The sequence below is a fragment of the Melospiza georgiana genome, chromosome 3, assembly GCF_028018845.1.
Source record: "Melospiza georgiana isolate bMelGeo1 chromosome 3, bMelGeo1.pri, whole genome shotgun sequence".
Taxonomy (NCBI): Eukaryota; Metazoa; Chordata; class Aves; order Passeriformes; family Passerellidae; genus Melospiza; species Melospiza georgiana.
The window spans coordinates 11,466,950-11,482,737 of record NC_080432.1 but is presented as its reverse complement, the minus strand read 5'-3'; the positions used below and the strand labels follow the sequence as shown (position 1 = coordinate 11,482,737).

The 15,788-nt window shown below is 41.9% G+C and overlaps 3 protein-coding genes across 7 annotated transcripts in view; 1 reads left to right on the top strand and 2 right to left on the bottom strand.

The window, feature by feature from the left end:
• Positions 1 to 2,598: 2,598 nt before the first annotated feature.
• Positions 2,599 to 8,889, bottom strand: MKKS (MKKS centrosomal shuttling protein). Its single transcript, XM_058021235.1, has 4 exons — positions 7,806 to 8,889; positions 7,147 to 7,322; positions 6,403 to 6,513; positions 2,599 to 5,949 (listed from the first exon to the last, which is right to left on the bottom strand). Exons 1-4 carry the CDS (start codon positions 8,794 to 8,796, stop codon positions 5,509 to 5,511), a joined length of 1,719 nt encoding a protein of 572 aa, XP_057877218.1. The 5' UTR covers positions 8,797 to 8,889; the 3' UTR covers positions 2,599 to 5,508.
• Positions 8,890 to 9,047: 158 nt separating this feature from the next.
• Positions 9,048 to 11,944, bottom strand: LOC131081864 (uncharacterized). Of its 4 annotated transcripts, none has more exons than XM_058021238.1 (3): positions 11,770 to 11,944; positions 10,795 to 11,024; positions 9,048 to 9,222 (listed from the first exon to the last, which is right to left on the bottom strand). In XM_058021238.1, the coding sequence occupies exon 2, from the start codon at positions 11,005 to 11,007 to the stop codon at positions 10,816 to 10,818; it is 192 nt and encodes a 63-aa protein (XP_057877221.1). In that variant the 5' UTR covers positions 11,008 to 11,024; positions 11,770 to 11,944; the 3' UTR covers positions 9,048 to 9,222; positions 10,795 to 10,815. The 4 variants fall into 4 exon arrangements, with proteins under 4 accessions (XP_057877221.1, XP_057877222.1, XP_057877219.1 ...); XM_058021239.1 differs by having other exon boundaries at positions 10,795 to 11,020; XM_058021236.1 differs by having other exon boundaries at positions 11,816 to 11,944.
• An 80-nt stretch (positions 11,945 to 12,024) lies between these two features.
• SLX4IP (SLX4 interacting protein) overlaps positions 12,025 to 15,788 on the top strand; it is an 83,422-nt gene continuing 79,658 nt past the window's right edge. For both annotated transcript variants that reach the window (XR_009114273.1, XM_058020814.1), the window contains exons 1-3: positions 12,025 to 12,103; positions 13,337 to 13,471; positions 15,289 to 15,337. Coding sequence is in view for 1 of the 2 variants with exons in the window: in XM_058020814.1 (XP_057876797.1) it covers positions 15,311 to 15,337 (27 nt within the window). In the remaining variant the exon portion in view is untranslated. The remainder of the gene's footprint in view (positions 12,104 to 13,336; positions 13,472 to 15,288; positions 15,338 to 15,788) is intronic.

Below are 15,788 nucleotides of genomic sequence, written 5' to 3'. Positions count from 1 at the left end.
TTCATTTAGCAGCTATTCTGATTAAACAGACACAACAGATCTTCTTAACACCTAAAACCAGGACATGTGCACTCACAGTCCCCTCAGAATTCTGCTCTGGATTATTCAATATAGGGTTCAAGTATTCCACTTTTGTAGCATTTTGTATTATATTCTTCTACCTAGTTAATTTCAAAGGTAAGAAACAGCAAGAGCATCTTCAGCTGTCAGAGCTATTACCCAAATAACCTTGTTTCAGCTGAAAACAACTTTCAATTAGAAATGTTCCAGCTGTAGAACATTAACACATCTGACTGGCCAGACCAAACAATTTATGGAACAAAACAGAATAATTTATGGACAAATTCACAATTACAAGTAAAGCATCATGACAGGACAGTTCAAAACCTGATTCAGCAAAGATATCTGGGTCAAACACAAACCATGGAAGTCAGTGCAATGCTGATCGCAACTACATGACACTTCAGTGATGCAAGGACAGGCAGTTTCAGGACATGCTTCCCAGGATCATGATTTTAAATATCCAAAAAGAACTCAAGTAAAAACTGAAAATCTTTCTTTTCCTCTCTTCTGCTGGCAATCCCAAAGAAGAAACACATACAGCATACCAGGGTTAAGGTATGCAAAAGCAAGTGAATTTCTCCTACCTTCATTAGTTAGAGAAAAAAATATTTCATTGCTTAAAAATGAAGCAATAATAGCAGAAAGGGAGGAAAAGGGCTGGCATCAACAGCCAGCCATGTCACACAACTACTTGCTTAGCGGGCACAGTGCTGGTGCAAAGAAAATGTAAATGTAAGGAAATTAAAACTCACTTTTTGGAGTCACCCTGCAGACTGCAGCTCACATGATGATGGAGGGGCCGTGGGTCAATCCTGTCTCTCTCCTATGCTCGTGTCCTCAGGCACTCCTGAGGAGCCCTCATGGCTGTGGGTTGGTGCTCGTACGTGGGAGCTCCCTCATGAAGCGCTGCTGGGCCTTTCCCCTTTTCAAAGCTACTGGGAAGCGATCTCGCCTTCCCAGAAAGTGCCCAAATCCCCAAAGCTCCCCAGTCCTTCAGCACACCATGCACCCTTGCTTCTCCACAGGTGGGATCTATCTCTGAGGGGATCAGGGCAGTCTGTCACAGCTGCCCTGCATAACCACCATCAGGAACCATTGGCTTCACACCCACCCTTGGCAAAGGAGCCGGGCTTTTCTTTGTCTGTCCCTTTTCTGAGGTCAGCTCTCAAGGGTGCCTGTCCCTCCTGAAGCACTCACTGCACAGGGAAAAACCCCATTTTCCCAGCACCTTTCCCAGGACTGGGCTTTGTTGGCAGCCCTAGTGATTTCCAGGTTTCATTAAACACAGCGATTTTCCGCACCCTCCAGCAGCCGTCGTGAGGGCTCTCAAAATGGTGCCCGTGAGGCCCCTCAGGAGCCCTGTGGGGAGCAGGGGGCTCCAGCAGCCACCCCGCGCCTGTGGCAGCTCTCCTTAAACACATCTAAAAAAGGGCAAAATGCCACTTGGCAGCGAGCAATTTAGGGGAGAAGAGTGGGAAACACAGCAGGAGAGCCTTATCTGGACCCAGGAGGCTTTTCATCTCATTTTCTCCCTCTGTTGAGCTGAGGCATGAGCAAGTGGCTGGGCAGGTGTGTGGCAGGTATGTGGCAGGAGGAATATTAGTTACAAAGTAATAAATGAGGGTGAAATAGTTTTGTTTCTGGCTCTTAAATAAGTCATGAAGTCTTCCAAGAACTGAAGGTACCATAGTCACTACAATTCCCTGAAAAAACCATTCAGCCATTGCCCGAGTACACCATCCATCAGCAGGGCCTGCACAGCCCACACGCAAATGGGGACTCAGGGTCCTTCGGAGTCATTGCCACAGATTAGGGAACTCAGTTTTCCCCACACCTCACAGTTTTTTTATCAGGGATAACATATTGGTCTACCAATGTCATAAAGCCTTGAAGAGACTAAATATAATGGTTTATAAAAAGAGGGTTACCAATCAGGAATAGCTGTTGACATCGCAGTGCTGCCACACAAATGCTTAGCAGACATCATGTAATAATATTAGGAAAAAGAAAACAAAAAAAGGGCAGCTAATATTTAATGTGTATTTAATGTGTACCTGAAGACAGCTGATGTTGTCCAGACAAAAAATAACAAGGACACTGGTAATCAGTTTCCAGAAGGCAGACACAAACAGCTGGGGCCTTCGAGGCACATGATAAACGCTTGAATAAAAGCTTTTCATGTGCAAGCAGATTTAAAAGCTCAAGTTTATAAAGATGTTTGCAGTAAGGTGTGAAAATAAAATGAGTTTAATGATTAGGTCAAGCAGCCCAATCCTGGAACCTGTTCTGCACTTAATTTTACTGGTGCCTGAAATAATGACATGGTGGCTGTACTTACAAACATTGTAATTACATTTCTGCTTCTAGCATAGAGAATAAATTTGTATATGCTTTTGAGCTTATGATGTGCAAGACTATTTTAAACCAGGCAATGCATACAGACAAAAAGCAAAGTTATTTCTTAACTGAGAATTTAAGATCACAGTGTTACTGGTCAAAAAGTTATTTATTAGTACTGTGCAACTTGTCCCTGCTGACTAACATAGAAATAACTTGTATTTACAATAATGGATAGAAGCTACTAATATTCTAGAACTACCCATTGTAATATGGCTTCTCAAAAAGTCTGGCTGGCAGATTGTAAGCATGCTGGAGGCAGTCCCTTTGCAATAAAGTCAGACTGTTTCTGCATCTTCAGAACAGCAGTAAACGCAGATCCAGTTAAAGTTCTTGCTACGACATTGACTCAAAGACATTGATTTTTCTGATATTCAAGAGTGTAATACATGACTCAGATCTCATGGCACTGCTGAAAATGTGATAAATACCACATTTTGCTAACCAGCACAGCAAAATACGGGCACAAGTAAAACTCAAGAGTACAGGTTTTGGGTAAGGTGTGAATTGTTTTGTACAAGCTCTGCTGTGCCTGTGATATTCCAGGCACTGTTTTCCTTACAAGCTTTGACAGCAATCAATACCCTTCTTACTGGGACAGATCTAACAGTGTAGTGGCTGCTCAGCCTAAAAAACCCCAAACACTTGAATTAAAAAAAAAAAAAAAAATTAAACCAACAAACCAGTGTTATGCCACCAATATAGTAAGGTGACGTTTCCCAAAGTCACAAACCTGCTTCTAGCCTGTCTTGAAGGATTAGCATCACACAAACATCCACTGAACAGCAGAGCACAGACTTTGAAGACATGATACAGTAAGGATTGCTGATATGTCTGACACAGCTGATCTCAAATTCCAAACAAATGCCAAGGGGAACAGGAATAAAACCAGAGTGGCTTCTCAGAGGCTTTACAGCTGACCATATTTCATTCTGTCAACTTTGAAACACACAGGGAAACCCAACAATTTTTGCACCCAAGTTTTATTAGAAAACATTAAGTTCAAAAAAGTTACTTTATGTTGCTGTTCGATTTGAGTCAAAATTCTTTTTACATGGATTTTAACAACTATCCAAAGCTGTACTCCTCCTATGTTACCCCTCAAAGATGAGGCAACAAGAAACATTAAAGGTTCAAGCCTACTGTAGTACAACTGAGAACTAAACCTATACTGTCCATAAATAGCAGAGCAAGCTGCTTATTTATCCTTTTTAGTTACAGTAGAAGGCAAAAATTCATTGTTATTAAAGTTATCTATATAGGAAAAAATCTTTAGTTCACATATAAATGATTTTTAGCTATTTAACAAAAATTTAAATTTAATTTTTTCAGTTTTTTAATCTGTGACTTTCTTTTGGGGGGGAGAATAAAAACCATTGTCAGCTCTGGTTCAAGACCTGTGATTCGACCTTCAGATACCAAGACAAAAGAACATTCACAACTGCTTCTGCTTGAATATTGTTTTAATTTTCACTTCACAGCTGTAGTCACTAAACTGAACATTTTCCACACTGCATAACAAGCTGCTATTATAGGAAGTCAAATAGTATAATTCAGCACTCTGAGCTGGAGAGTCATAATTAGATGAAGTATTACCAAGATTCTTCTGTGCCTTTAGATGTGCACCATCATTTGGCTTCATTATTCCTGATGTTTTCAGATAGTTCATGGCATATGGGAGGATCAAGATATGAAAGCAGCCTTATTAGCTTTCAAACCAGCTTTCAGCAGCCTCCATTCTCAAGCCTTGCAACATTCTTGCACAAGTCCCCAAAGTATGCCTTACAGCACTGAAGCAATCATTTCAGGTCATAAAAAGATAAAGAACTTTAAATAACTCTTCATTTTTTTTTTCCCAGGGAGAAAATGATTACTTATGTTCTCAAAATTAAAAGAACTTTAGAACAGAAGGCCTGGAAAGATCAGGTTTTAATTACATATTTCATATACATATTTCATATACATATACATAAACTGAGTTATATATAACAATTCTACTGATTATATGCAGTAAACAAATATATTAAAATCTTAAGAGAGCAGGAAAAAATAAGCAGACTAGACAACAACTGAATTGGACGTTTTCTGAAAATGCACCATGCATGATTTGTCCCCTGTGACTGAAAACAAAGAGGGAGAAGAAAAGTGGCAAAGAAAATGAGCTTAAGTAAGAAAATGTAGCACCCTTTTTGATCTTGCATGCAAGCTGAGAATAAGAAAAAGTTTTGATCATTCAGTCTACAGTCTTATTTAAAGATCAAAACAAGTCTGAACAGCTTAAAGCCTTACTTCATTAAAAGAAGCCATGCACAGTCAAAGAGTTAATTGAATGGTAAGTGGGACATTCTTGCAGCTTTGCTTGAATGACAGAAACTTCATTATACACTGCCCTGTATTCCACAGAAGATAATCAAGGTCCACTTCACAAAAGTTTTTTCCACCCAGTCTGCCATTTATTTTCAAATCATCTATTACCTACCTGCTACCTTAAGAGCTACAGGTTGAGTTTTTGTAACTTGCTAAATAAATTACATATATTAATTTAAATCTTTCACCATTTAGAAATAGAAACTGCATCTGCATATAGTATACGGTAACAAAAACTTCAGGACAAAATTAAAAACAAGTGGCTTAAGGTATCTGCTAAGCCTTTTTTACCTACAAAATTAAAAATACCAGTGATTCAATTCTGCTGTAATATAAAAGTCTCTTTAGATGTGTAAAGCTTTTGCTGAAACACTATAAACCCTAATACATAACATTTTCTCAGCAAGTGAATCCATTTTTCCCATTCCTTTGAAGATGCCACAGAGCTAACCAAGATCCAAAACTTTCCTTAATGCAGAAGGAACAGGTTGAACATTTGAAAATGCTTGAGAGCACAGCAGATTAACAATGAGAGGAGTTTTCAATGGCCAACTGTTGAATTTAAAATTTCTGTCTGCTGTCCACCCTCTAACCCATTCAAATATTTTAACACATTATAGATTAGCCTGCCTTCAATTCAGTGTTGTCTTGCTAAACAACACAAATCATGTTAGATCAGAGCTAATTTTGATCTTCAATTATGTATGAGAGATCCAAAATCAGGTTGGCTGTCTCCAGAGCTACTTGCAGGCCGCTGCACTTGGCAGCAAAGCAATCCAGAACCCGGAGGTCAGCAACCTTTACTGAGGGCTCTTGAGGGCAGCCCTGTAAAACAGGAGAGCCAGACTGGCCTTGCAAAAAGCTCCAGCCGAGGTCCTCTGTGCTACCACTCACCCCACAGCCGCATTTGGAAACTAAATCTGACCACCTGGAGACATAGGGAGAACCGGGGGGAGCAAACCAGCAGTGCCCATACACCACATCTGTCAGGACTTCTTCTCCATCGTGACCAAGAGCGCGAGCTACAGACTCGAGGGCACGGCAAAACCCCTCAGCAACCAGGTGGTACTGTGTCTGAGAACAACCCAGGTCTCTGAGAGTGCTGGCAGGCAGGCTGTAGCTCTAAAAAAGAAACCAGAACCAGGAAAGCAAAGTTAGAACACAGTTTCACAGAAGTAATTTTAAGCATGTATCATACTGCTGCTTTTTTCCCCCTCAAAACAGATGGTTCAGTTCTAACTAAAACATGTTTCATTATTATCCCACGATAGGAAAGAGTCAAAGCAGAGTTCTGCATGATCATCTCTCAATATAAAAACCCTACATATTTTCAACACTTAAAAACATGCAGTTACTACAACAGATACCTAAAGAAAGATCAACAAGTACAAATATAGTGTTAATTTTAAGAGATATAATTAAAACTCAGTGCTTCAAATAGACTCCTTATTTTATATTAGTAGTTAGCAAAATGCCACATTAACCTAGAAAGAGACAAGTGTTTTACTGTCACAGTGATTCTACATAAATTCTTAAGTACATTAAGCATCTTTAAAACCCTTACATCTTACGTACCTTGTGCCTTAGGTATGAAGCCAGGTGAGTTTCTGTACAGCCCCCTCCTAATAATGCCAAAGGTTCCTTCACTGTTAACTGCAACACGTGTTCTGCAGTTTCACAGACACGCTGAAAATGACAGAAAATTCTTGGTAAACATATCATGATTAATAGGATTTGTCCCCACCAGAATAAAATTTTCAGTAGTTTCTGCTACAGATTCCATAAAGTTGAATTACATGTGGATATAAAACTGCTGAGAGATTTCCAGACCTTGTTCACTTAATAAGAAATTGTCTTTATTTGTCCACACTATGGAAAAGCAGAAATAAAAAGAAGCATTTCAACCCTTCTTTTTTCAAAACAGGGCTATATATAAAAAGCCAATCAGTATCAACAACATTTCCAGACCAAATGTTCAATGCAAAACAATGCTTGACTATCATTGTATGTGTTGCTGCTAGCTTTTTGCTAGGCAGTTTTGATTTTAATGTTCTCATTGACAAAGTAATGAAAATGAGAATGTTTATCCAGCACTGGCCTCAAGAAAAGGTAAAGATGTACCTGTCCCTAAATAACTTCCTGTATTAAAACAGAGGCATTAAATGAACATGAGCACTTCAAGGATTTTGAAATTCTGTAAACAAATAATTTATGTACTGAAAAAACTATGCTTCCAAACTCAATGTATTTCATATTTCTCAGTATTTTTCTATTAAAAATATGACTTTCCCAGAAAATATTTGAAGAAAATTTACCTACCTTCAACTCATCCCACGCTGTTTCACTTCTGTTACAGAGTATCAGGCTGCAGATAACTGTGTCCCCAGGAATTAGATGTAGAAAATGCTTTGAAGCAAAACTCTCAACACACAAATCCTTCAAGCTGCCATAACAGCCAGGAGGCAATGAATGTATGGAAGCTATAGGCTGTGAACCTGTCAATTAAAAAAGGAGAAAACAGTATGTGGCAGCATCAGAAGAGCTAGCTCATGCATTTCATAAGGCATCACCTTTATTCCTCTTGGCTTTTTAAGTTAAATACATTGTTCAATACCTTTCAATTCACACAGGAAATCACAGAAAGCAATAGATTCAGAGTGCAAGACTTGGTGGCAATTTGAGATTAAAAAAAGTAATTGTTTCATTTGCCTTGAATCAAAGTTTGAAAACAAACTGGAACTGGATATCCCTCATGCCACAAGCAGTAATAACACCTGTGGTATGCCACCATCAGGGCCTGCACAGAAGACCCAGTCACCTTGAAAAATGGTTTGTGGACTAGAAAAGAGCAACTCTTGCTTGTGGCTAAAGTAGAGGGAAATAAAAGACCTTCCTCTGCCATGACACCAGCCCAGGTGACGCTCCCCTCACAGAGACAGCTGCAGGACAATGGCTCAAGCAGAGAACTGGCCTGTTACCTGTCACACGGCCCAGGGGCTCCATCAGGGACAGCCCGGCCCTGTCCACAGCCACCACACCCTGCTCCTTCAGGTACTGCTTCAAGGAGGGATGCATCACCTTCTGGCACACCACAAGGCCCACCTCATCCTTAACCAGCTGCTTCCCCACGTTCAGCAACTGATTCAGCTCCGACACTTCCAGAGAAACTCCGTGATGGACCGCTATAGTTCCTTCCTCAGGGTTAGAGCCGTCCCCTGACATGGACACACTGAAAAGGGCAATCTTGATCATGTTTGAACCAGTCCTTTTGACAGCAAGTGGTTTTCCCAGCTGGACTTCTGGTGCTTCCATCAGCAGTCCAGGAAGAACTGTAGAATCCACAACTCTTCCACCCTTCACAGGTATTACCACACACTTCCCTAAAACAGCATTAGTCCCAACGTGACATGGAACAGTAAATATAAAAGCCCTTAAAACCAGTGAGGTGAGATGATCAACTTCAGTTTTATTAAGCATGCAAGCAGGTTTGCTTGTTAAAATGCTCCGAACCAAACAAACAAGGGTCTCAACACTGCTAAAATCCACAGACACCCGGCAACCACAGGCCTCAGATTTCAGGTGGTGCACGCACAGACTCAGAAGATGCTTGCTTATTTTAATGACAGTAAAAGGTGCAACATTCAGGCTCCTGAAATTTTCAATGAAGCCACAGCAAAGGATGGCAGTGAACAAGCCACAGTCACTGAAACGTGACACGTGGTTCCGTACAGAGGCTGTCAGGACACGCAGCACGGGCTGGCTGAGGGAAAGGCGCCCCAGGAGGGCTGAGGACTGGGAAGTGGTACAAACACAGCCCCCCACACCATTGTGCAGCTGCTTGAGTCGACCAGCAGGACCGTAGGAAGATTTTAATATCCCACTCAGCAGAAACAGCGACTGACTCACTGCATCTCTAGTTAGCGGCTCGCTAATAAATAACGGAGGCTTTCTAGCTTCAAGGCGAGACATTCTGAAGGTAAGATTTTAATTCTAGCCAAAAACACATTGCATTTTTACTTGGATCTATAATTCATTGCACTTTTAAATTTTAGGAGTGGTACATTTTAATTCTTTGCAGGTAAGGATTATTTTCAGTGCGAAACAGTATAACATTCCTGAAACTACTCATCACAGCTCTCTTAAAACGAGGCTTAAATCATGTTACAAAACAGAAAAATAGTGACAGCAGGAAGCTATTTCATTATGGACGATCTCTTTTGGCTTCTGAATGAGATAGAGCAGACTTTTTCGCAACAAAGTTTACAAGCATGCTTCCTATATGAACACCTATAAGTGACAGTCCTGCTACAAGCAGAAAGTTCTTTCTACCCCAGGAAGTTTTCTTCATCTTTTCTGGCAACAGGCACAGATGAAAACCTTCAAGCTCAGTTATACCTACAATAAAAACCAGAAAGATATTAGAATAATTGTTGGAATATTAAGTCAGAGTTATAACAAATAATCTTATGAAAACATTGTATAGCTTGACCTATTTTAGTTTTCACCAGGAAAAGTCACAGAAGGACAAATACTGCATAAAAAAAATCACTTAGGTTGGAAAAAACCTTTGAAGTCTAGTCCTGCTGTAACCCCAGCAGTGCCAAGCCACCACTGAACCACGTCCCCAAATGCCACATCTATGCATCCATTAAACACCTCCAGGAATGGTGACACAGCCACCTCCCTGGGCAGCCTGTGTCAGTGCTTGACAACCCTTCCAGTGAAGACAGTTTTCCCAATATCCAATCTAAACATCCCCTGGTGCAACCTGACGCCACTTCCTCTTGTCCCAGCACTTGTCACTCGGGAGCAGAGACTGACCTCCACCTGCCTGCAGCCTCCTTCCAGGCGTTGTAGGAAACAATAAGGCCACCCTGAGCCTTCCTCTCCCTGGGCTGGAGACCCAGAGCTCCCTCAGCACTGCTGACAGGAGCACCGCCCTTCTCAGGGCTCATTCAGCACCTCAGTGTCCCCCAGCAGTGCCGAGCACAGGGGACAGGCACTGTCAGCACACACTGGCTCACGTTCAGCTGCTGTCACAGCATTCCCAGGAACCTCTCCAGCCACTCTTCCCTGTAACTCAGCATGGGGCTGTGACCCCAGCGCAGGACACAGCACTGGGCCTCTTGAACCTCCACTGGCCTATGCATTCTATAATGCTTTTTAACTGAGGAAATCTACTAATATGATTTTGCTACAAACACAGAGAGTGCATCAATTATACCTGCTTATCAATAACTTCAATTCTGATCACTGGTCTGTACCCTTACCAGCAGGTCTGTAAGTAGGCTACACACAACTTCACTGAAGTACCAAAACTACAGCAATTTTCACCTGATTTTACTCAAGAACTAAAGAACTCAACTGGTCAGCAGCGCTTTTGATGTTCAAACAAAAACAATAGCTTTTGATGTTCAAACAACTTCAAGAACTCTGGCTCAAACAAAGGTTTCTTACTTCAAGAGGCCCACAAAGAAAGCTTTTCAGTTCTTACAACAGTAAAACTGAAATCAGTGCTTATTTACGTTTCTATGTGAACTTTACAGTATTTACACTTGTACTTCATTTTGTTTCTCTGCTGTAATCACCATCCCTACTAACACAAAACATGTTACTATGTACAGTCACAATTATTTCTGGGCAGTTTTAAGCCTAAAAGGACACTGTTACAGATCCAGTCACACGAGTTTGATTGCTGTCCTGAAGTTATTGGCGCTTGTTTTAAAATATCTTTAAGACATATAATCCTCTCACTTAATTGATCTCATCATGTGGGATTTAGCAGTAGTTTTTGAGACTTATGATGCACTTTTTGGGTCCATGTAGGTACAAAAAATTAACTCAGTTGCAAAGGAGGATAAAACTCCAAAAGACTAAAGTTAGAACACCAAGGCTGTATGTTTGAAAATTCCCAATTAATTCATCTTCTCCCTCAAAGACACAGATACAACTAATTAGGCAACTTACCCAAAAATCAAAGTACTAATGCTATTTTTCTTTACTTTTGCGAGCAGTTTGCATCATGAATGCCAGAATCTCACGGTCTGGAGAAAAATCCTCTGTCTTCACTTGGAAAATAGGACTGGACTTCAAGTAATACCAGCCCCAGTGTACTAGCCCCAGGCTAGCTCCCATAACAATCAGAACTTTGTTGTCCTTCCAGAAGGTTTTAAGACCCATTGCAAACTGGCATCTACCTAGGTAAAGATAATTTATTATTTTAAACATATTCTAGAAATCCTTTTTTCTTACTCTATAGCAACAATACTGAACAGATGAAGCTGAATATTAATACCTTTAATTGCAGTGCAGCAGATGACTAAAATACTAAACAGAAAGCCTTACTTTGTGAACCAAAAAAAATAACCTCAATTCAGACATTTTGAAATGTTAATTGCTGCATTTGCTTCGAGCTTTGGCATGCTAAATCTGAAACACAACAAAGCTTTATCTAATTACAAGCACTACTGCCCAAATGGTAAGCATCAGAAGCCCAAAAGCAGGTTCAAAATCCACCTTCCCCCCTATAGTTAATAAAATTCAATGAGTAGCTGGGCTCCTATGGCAATGCAGACCTTTGAAACTGCAGGCAAAGCAAGGTGTGAAGCTTCTGACACCACTTTACCTTTGTGCAGCTTTGCCTGACCACCTTATAGTATTCAGAAGTGGCACCATCACAAAGAGAACAATAAATTAATCCTTATGTAATGAGAAACTGGAAAAAAACTACTTGCCGTGGGATTTCTCACGGACACTCCTGTTTTATACCAAAACGCCTCACTGGTTTGAGCGGCTACAAAGCTGGAACTCGGAGAGGAAATGCTCCCACACCCGGCCCAGCTCCGTGGCCCTGGCAGGTGTAACCCGCCCCAACAAGCACCCCTCCCTTCATCGCGCTACGGAGCCCCCACAGCCCACTCCTTCTTCCCCGGACTCAGCCACCTTGAGGCGCAGGCGGCTGAGGGCACAGACCGCGGGCACGGCGCACCTGAGGCGTCTCCCCGCCCCGGGAGCGAGCGAGTAAGGAAGGTGCTACCAAGGAGCCTTCCCAGGGAGGAGAGCACTCGCCCGGCCCTCACACGTTCAAACGCGCCCCGGCAGGAAGGAGAAGCCCTGCGGGAAGCACGGCCCCGGACGTGCCGTGCCGCGCCGCCCCTCGCGCCCGCCATTAGCCGCGCGCAGCGTCACTGGCGGCGCGGCCCGCCTCAGCCGCCGGCGGCCATTTTGCGTGCGGGCAGCGCGGGGCGGGCGGCGGTGACGGGCGCGGCCATTTTGGGTAGGGCAGAGGAGCGGCGGGAGGCGGGCACGGCGTGGGGAGGGGTACGGACGCGGCTACTTAATGCCGCCCGGCTGGCGGGGTTGTGTCTTGGGCTCTGGCTTTGTGCCTCTCCTCGGTTAAACCTCTGAGGGGAGGCTCGGGCACTTTGGTGGTGGTGCCGGCCGGCCGGCCGGCTCCCACCGAGCCTGCCTCAACCACCGCCTCCGGCGTCGCCTCAGCCGCTCTGTCCTGTTCCTCACCCCCGCCCAGCCTGGCCAGGCAGAAAAATACGTGTATATATCTCTGATTTTTCTTCCTTGAATACCTGCTACTGTAGCCACTCCGCCTTACACCTTCGCCCAGCCGTCTGAGGCTTCCTGTGGGCGGGGAGAAGTGCCCCGGCCAAAACAAGTTCAAATAAGTTTGTTCCCTGACCTCTGCTTTTCCTTAGCTCTTCTGCTTTCCTGTAGTCACTTTTCTGTATTCACTCCTGTAAGTACAAGAAATACTCCTGTGAATACACTTATACTTCTGTGTTCACTCTTCTCTTTACTCATGCAGTCAGTCAAGGATATCTCGTTTTATATTCATTTGTTATTGAATGGGTTTGTTTTCAATTTCGTTTATAGTTGCAGAGTTTTTGACTGTAGCCAAAAGACAAGTATTTAATGTCTGATCTTCACGCAGAAAGGAGTATAATTTTTTAATTCTATAGTAATTTTTCAGTGTTAATTGCATTCAGCTGTTCCACAAAAGTTAAAAAAGATAATAGTGCCTGTTTATGGCTCTCTGGTGCTCCGCAGAACCTCTCCTCCCTCTAGTTCTAGGTAGTTCTGTGGTGACTGGGTCATGTTTTGGAAATTGACTTATTGAGCCTTAAAGGTGAATGGGCAGTTTGTGAATGAAGGAGTGTGAACAACAATGAGGAGAAAAGGCTCTGACTGGCTGGAAGAGTATTTTTCAAGGGCTAAGTGGAGTAATTGGCAGCAGTGGGCATAGAAATCCTGCATGGCAAATGGGAAGATTGTGGTGTGTCTTTTCAGCACTGGGGATGCTTTAGGGGATGTGTGAATAGCTGAGCATTGCACTGCTCACCCCAAGCTTAGGATCCACTCCTGGAAACTGACTATTGCTGGACGGGAAAGGTTTTTTTTATGTTGTGATAGTTCATTTCATACTACAAAAATAGTTAATATCAACTTACCCTACAGAGTTCCTTAGTGAGCACTTGTTTGTTTCTGCCGTCCTCAGGTGCCCTCTCTCCTCACCCGGGCATGGGCCGTGTGTGAAGCTTGCTGCTGTATCTCCAAGTGTGTGCCAGGAGTTTTCAGTTCCTCCTCCCTCCGAGCTCTGCATTTGCTCACCACAGGAAGCTGCTTTGCTAAGGTAAGATGCTGATCATCAGCTGGCAGAGAACACCTGAGCTTGCTCTCTGGGTCACTGTGTTTTCTGGCTTCTCCGGAGACCCCACTGCTCCATTTGACTCAAATTTAGGAAAGAAAGATATTCTGCCACATTATTTTTAAATGTGTCTCACTCTAGCTACAGGCAACCTATGTGTTTCATTCTAAATCATGTCTTCATGCACAGGTTGTATCAACATTTTAGGCCTTGGAGTACTACACATCCCACATCAGGACTTGTTTTTCGTACACACACATATATATATGTATGTATAGTCTTGTGAGAAGCTTTTCTGCCATATTTGCTTAACTTCATATGTCCTCATGTGACGCTTACTTTAGAGGTTTGCAACACAAAAAGCATTCCATGAGACAGAATCTTGCTGTCTAACAGTAGCAGTTCTAACAGATCTGTGTTTTTGGTGTTTTTTTTAAACACAGGAAATGGTAAAGTATTTTGGAGTTAGTTGTTTTGGGACTAGTTGTTGTTTTTTTCTTGAACAATTGATGAGTGGTTTTCCTCATCTTCTGATGCCTTTGTATTGAGTATTTTTTCACCTGTGTCACTTCAGTGATTTCCCTGATGGTTCACACATAAAATATTTTCCTTTTTGTGTTCTGCGGATTTGCTTACATTTTGTCTGTCTGCTCTATTTCCTTTGTCTTATCTGTGTGGTCAGTGCAAAGAATGGGGTAGTTGGCAAACTCCCAAAGTCAGCTTACTCCCAGGAAGAGCAAACTGAACCAAAGCTAACTTTTCTTGTGCGTCCTTTTCCTTTTTATGTTTTTCTTCTATTATTTTGTAAATTGTATTTGGAGGGGATTGCTGCCTGCCAGCAGTTCTCACATGAGTAGTAGCAGACATGTTGCAACAGTATTATTCTGGAAAGTAAATTGCTACCAGAAAGAAATGAATGATGCCAGGGTAAGTTCAGCTGAATTTACTACATGACTGAACTGAACTAGGATGTTTCAAGTGGCCCAGAGCTCTGTTCCTTCCACTGTGTTTCTCAAAATTGCCATCAGTAAAGTTGTCCGGATTTAATCTGATAAAATGGAGACGTTTCCAGGGCTGTTTGGTGCAAGGGAGAATGACAGCAGCATGGCACAAGGCATGATGGTGTTCCAGCTTCTGTGTGCAGGACTGTTTAAGATTAAAATCACCTGTGCTACACCATGTAGTTTTAAAGTGGGGGTTTATCTTGTTTTGCACTTTTTTGAAGTCAAACAGTGATAACAGTTGCATTTTGAAACATGTAAGTGTAGTGCCTGACAGAAACATGTATTCCCAACCTGACTTGGGTCCTGAAATTTGACAGCTCTCTCACAGTACTTAATGATTTGAAGTATGCAATGAGAAATGTGTACACATTCCTCAATTTTTAATGTTTTCACTTAGGATCCCAAATTGAGTGATTTAGGTCCTGTTTGGGATAAGCAAGGGAGGAGGAAGTCCAAAGTTCACTTTACTTTTGTGCAACCACCATAGGAGTTGGGTTATGCTGCTTTATGTGTGTAATATAAAATTTTAAATATACATAATGTGTATGGATGGATACCAGGTGAGCCAAAAGCTATATTTTCTTACATTAAAGAGTTCTAAGTTTGTATTTCCTGTGAGGTTCAATTAAAGAAACCAACACAGGTAGCTAAGTAATTGTCCTTTAAACAAGAATTTTCCTTGTTTTTTCAAAATCAGAGTGTAGGGTTTGAAGAACAGTAGTCATGAAGGAATGGGCCACAGATGTGAAATTCATTCTCAATTTCTGTAGAGATCATTTTTAATTGGTTTCTTTATAGGACCAGCTTCCACTGACCTATCATGGCATCCAACAAATTTGTCATTAAGGTAAGCAGAATGTCATAGCTTTACAAAAAATAATAAATCTGTAACACTGATTAGAATGTGTCTGTTGATACCAAAAGTGCATCCTTCAGATTTCTGGTCATGGTAGCATACCTTATATGAGCTTTTCTCTCCCTCTGGAAGCAAACTTGGAATTACTGCTGTATCATGGCAGAGTGTGTCTGGGGTCAGCTGAGGATTAAAAGGCTGTGACTAAAAGTGATCAGTTGTGCAGCGAGAATTAGAAACTGCATGAATTCTCAATAAAACACTATTTTGCTACCTGAAGTAAAATTTTGGGTGGATTCTTTTTTACTGTGATCTTGTAATGCTATTTGTGTACTTCCCAGTTCTGAGGGTTCCTGGTTTAAGTTGTAGCAATGTTCCTAAAGTATTAATTTATTTGTTTCTTTTCTGCCTCTTTTTCCATTTTCAAGGATTGATTGTTTCATGT

What these genes read in the sequence shown, in the direction of transcription:
- LOC131081864 (XM_058021238.1), bottom strand. Translation starts at nt 11,007, where the DNA reads ATGGGTCTTAAAACCTTCTGGAAGGACAACAAAGTTCTGATTGTTATG.
- MKKS (XM_058021235.1), bottom strand. Translation starts at nt 8,796, where the DNA reads ATGTCTCGCCTTGAAGCTAGAAAGCCTCCGTTATTTATTAGCGAGCCG. An exon ending in CAGCGTGGGATGAGTTGAAG is followed by an intron (nt 6,514 to 7,146) that starts GTAGGTAAATTT and finishes TGTCATTTTCAG; the next exon opens with CGTGTCTGTGAAACTGCAGA. An exon ending in CTTCATACCTAAGGCACAAG is followed by an intron (nt 5,950 to 6,402) that starts GTACGTAAGATG and finishes TTTCTTTTTTAG; the next exon opens with AGCTACAGCCTGCCTGCCAG.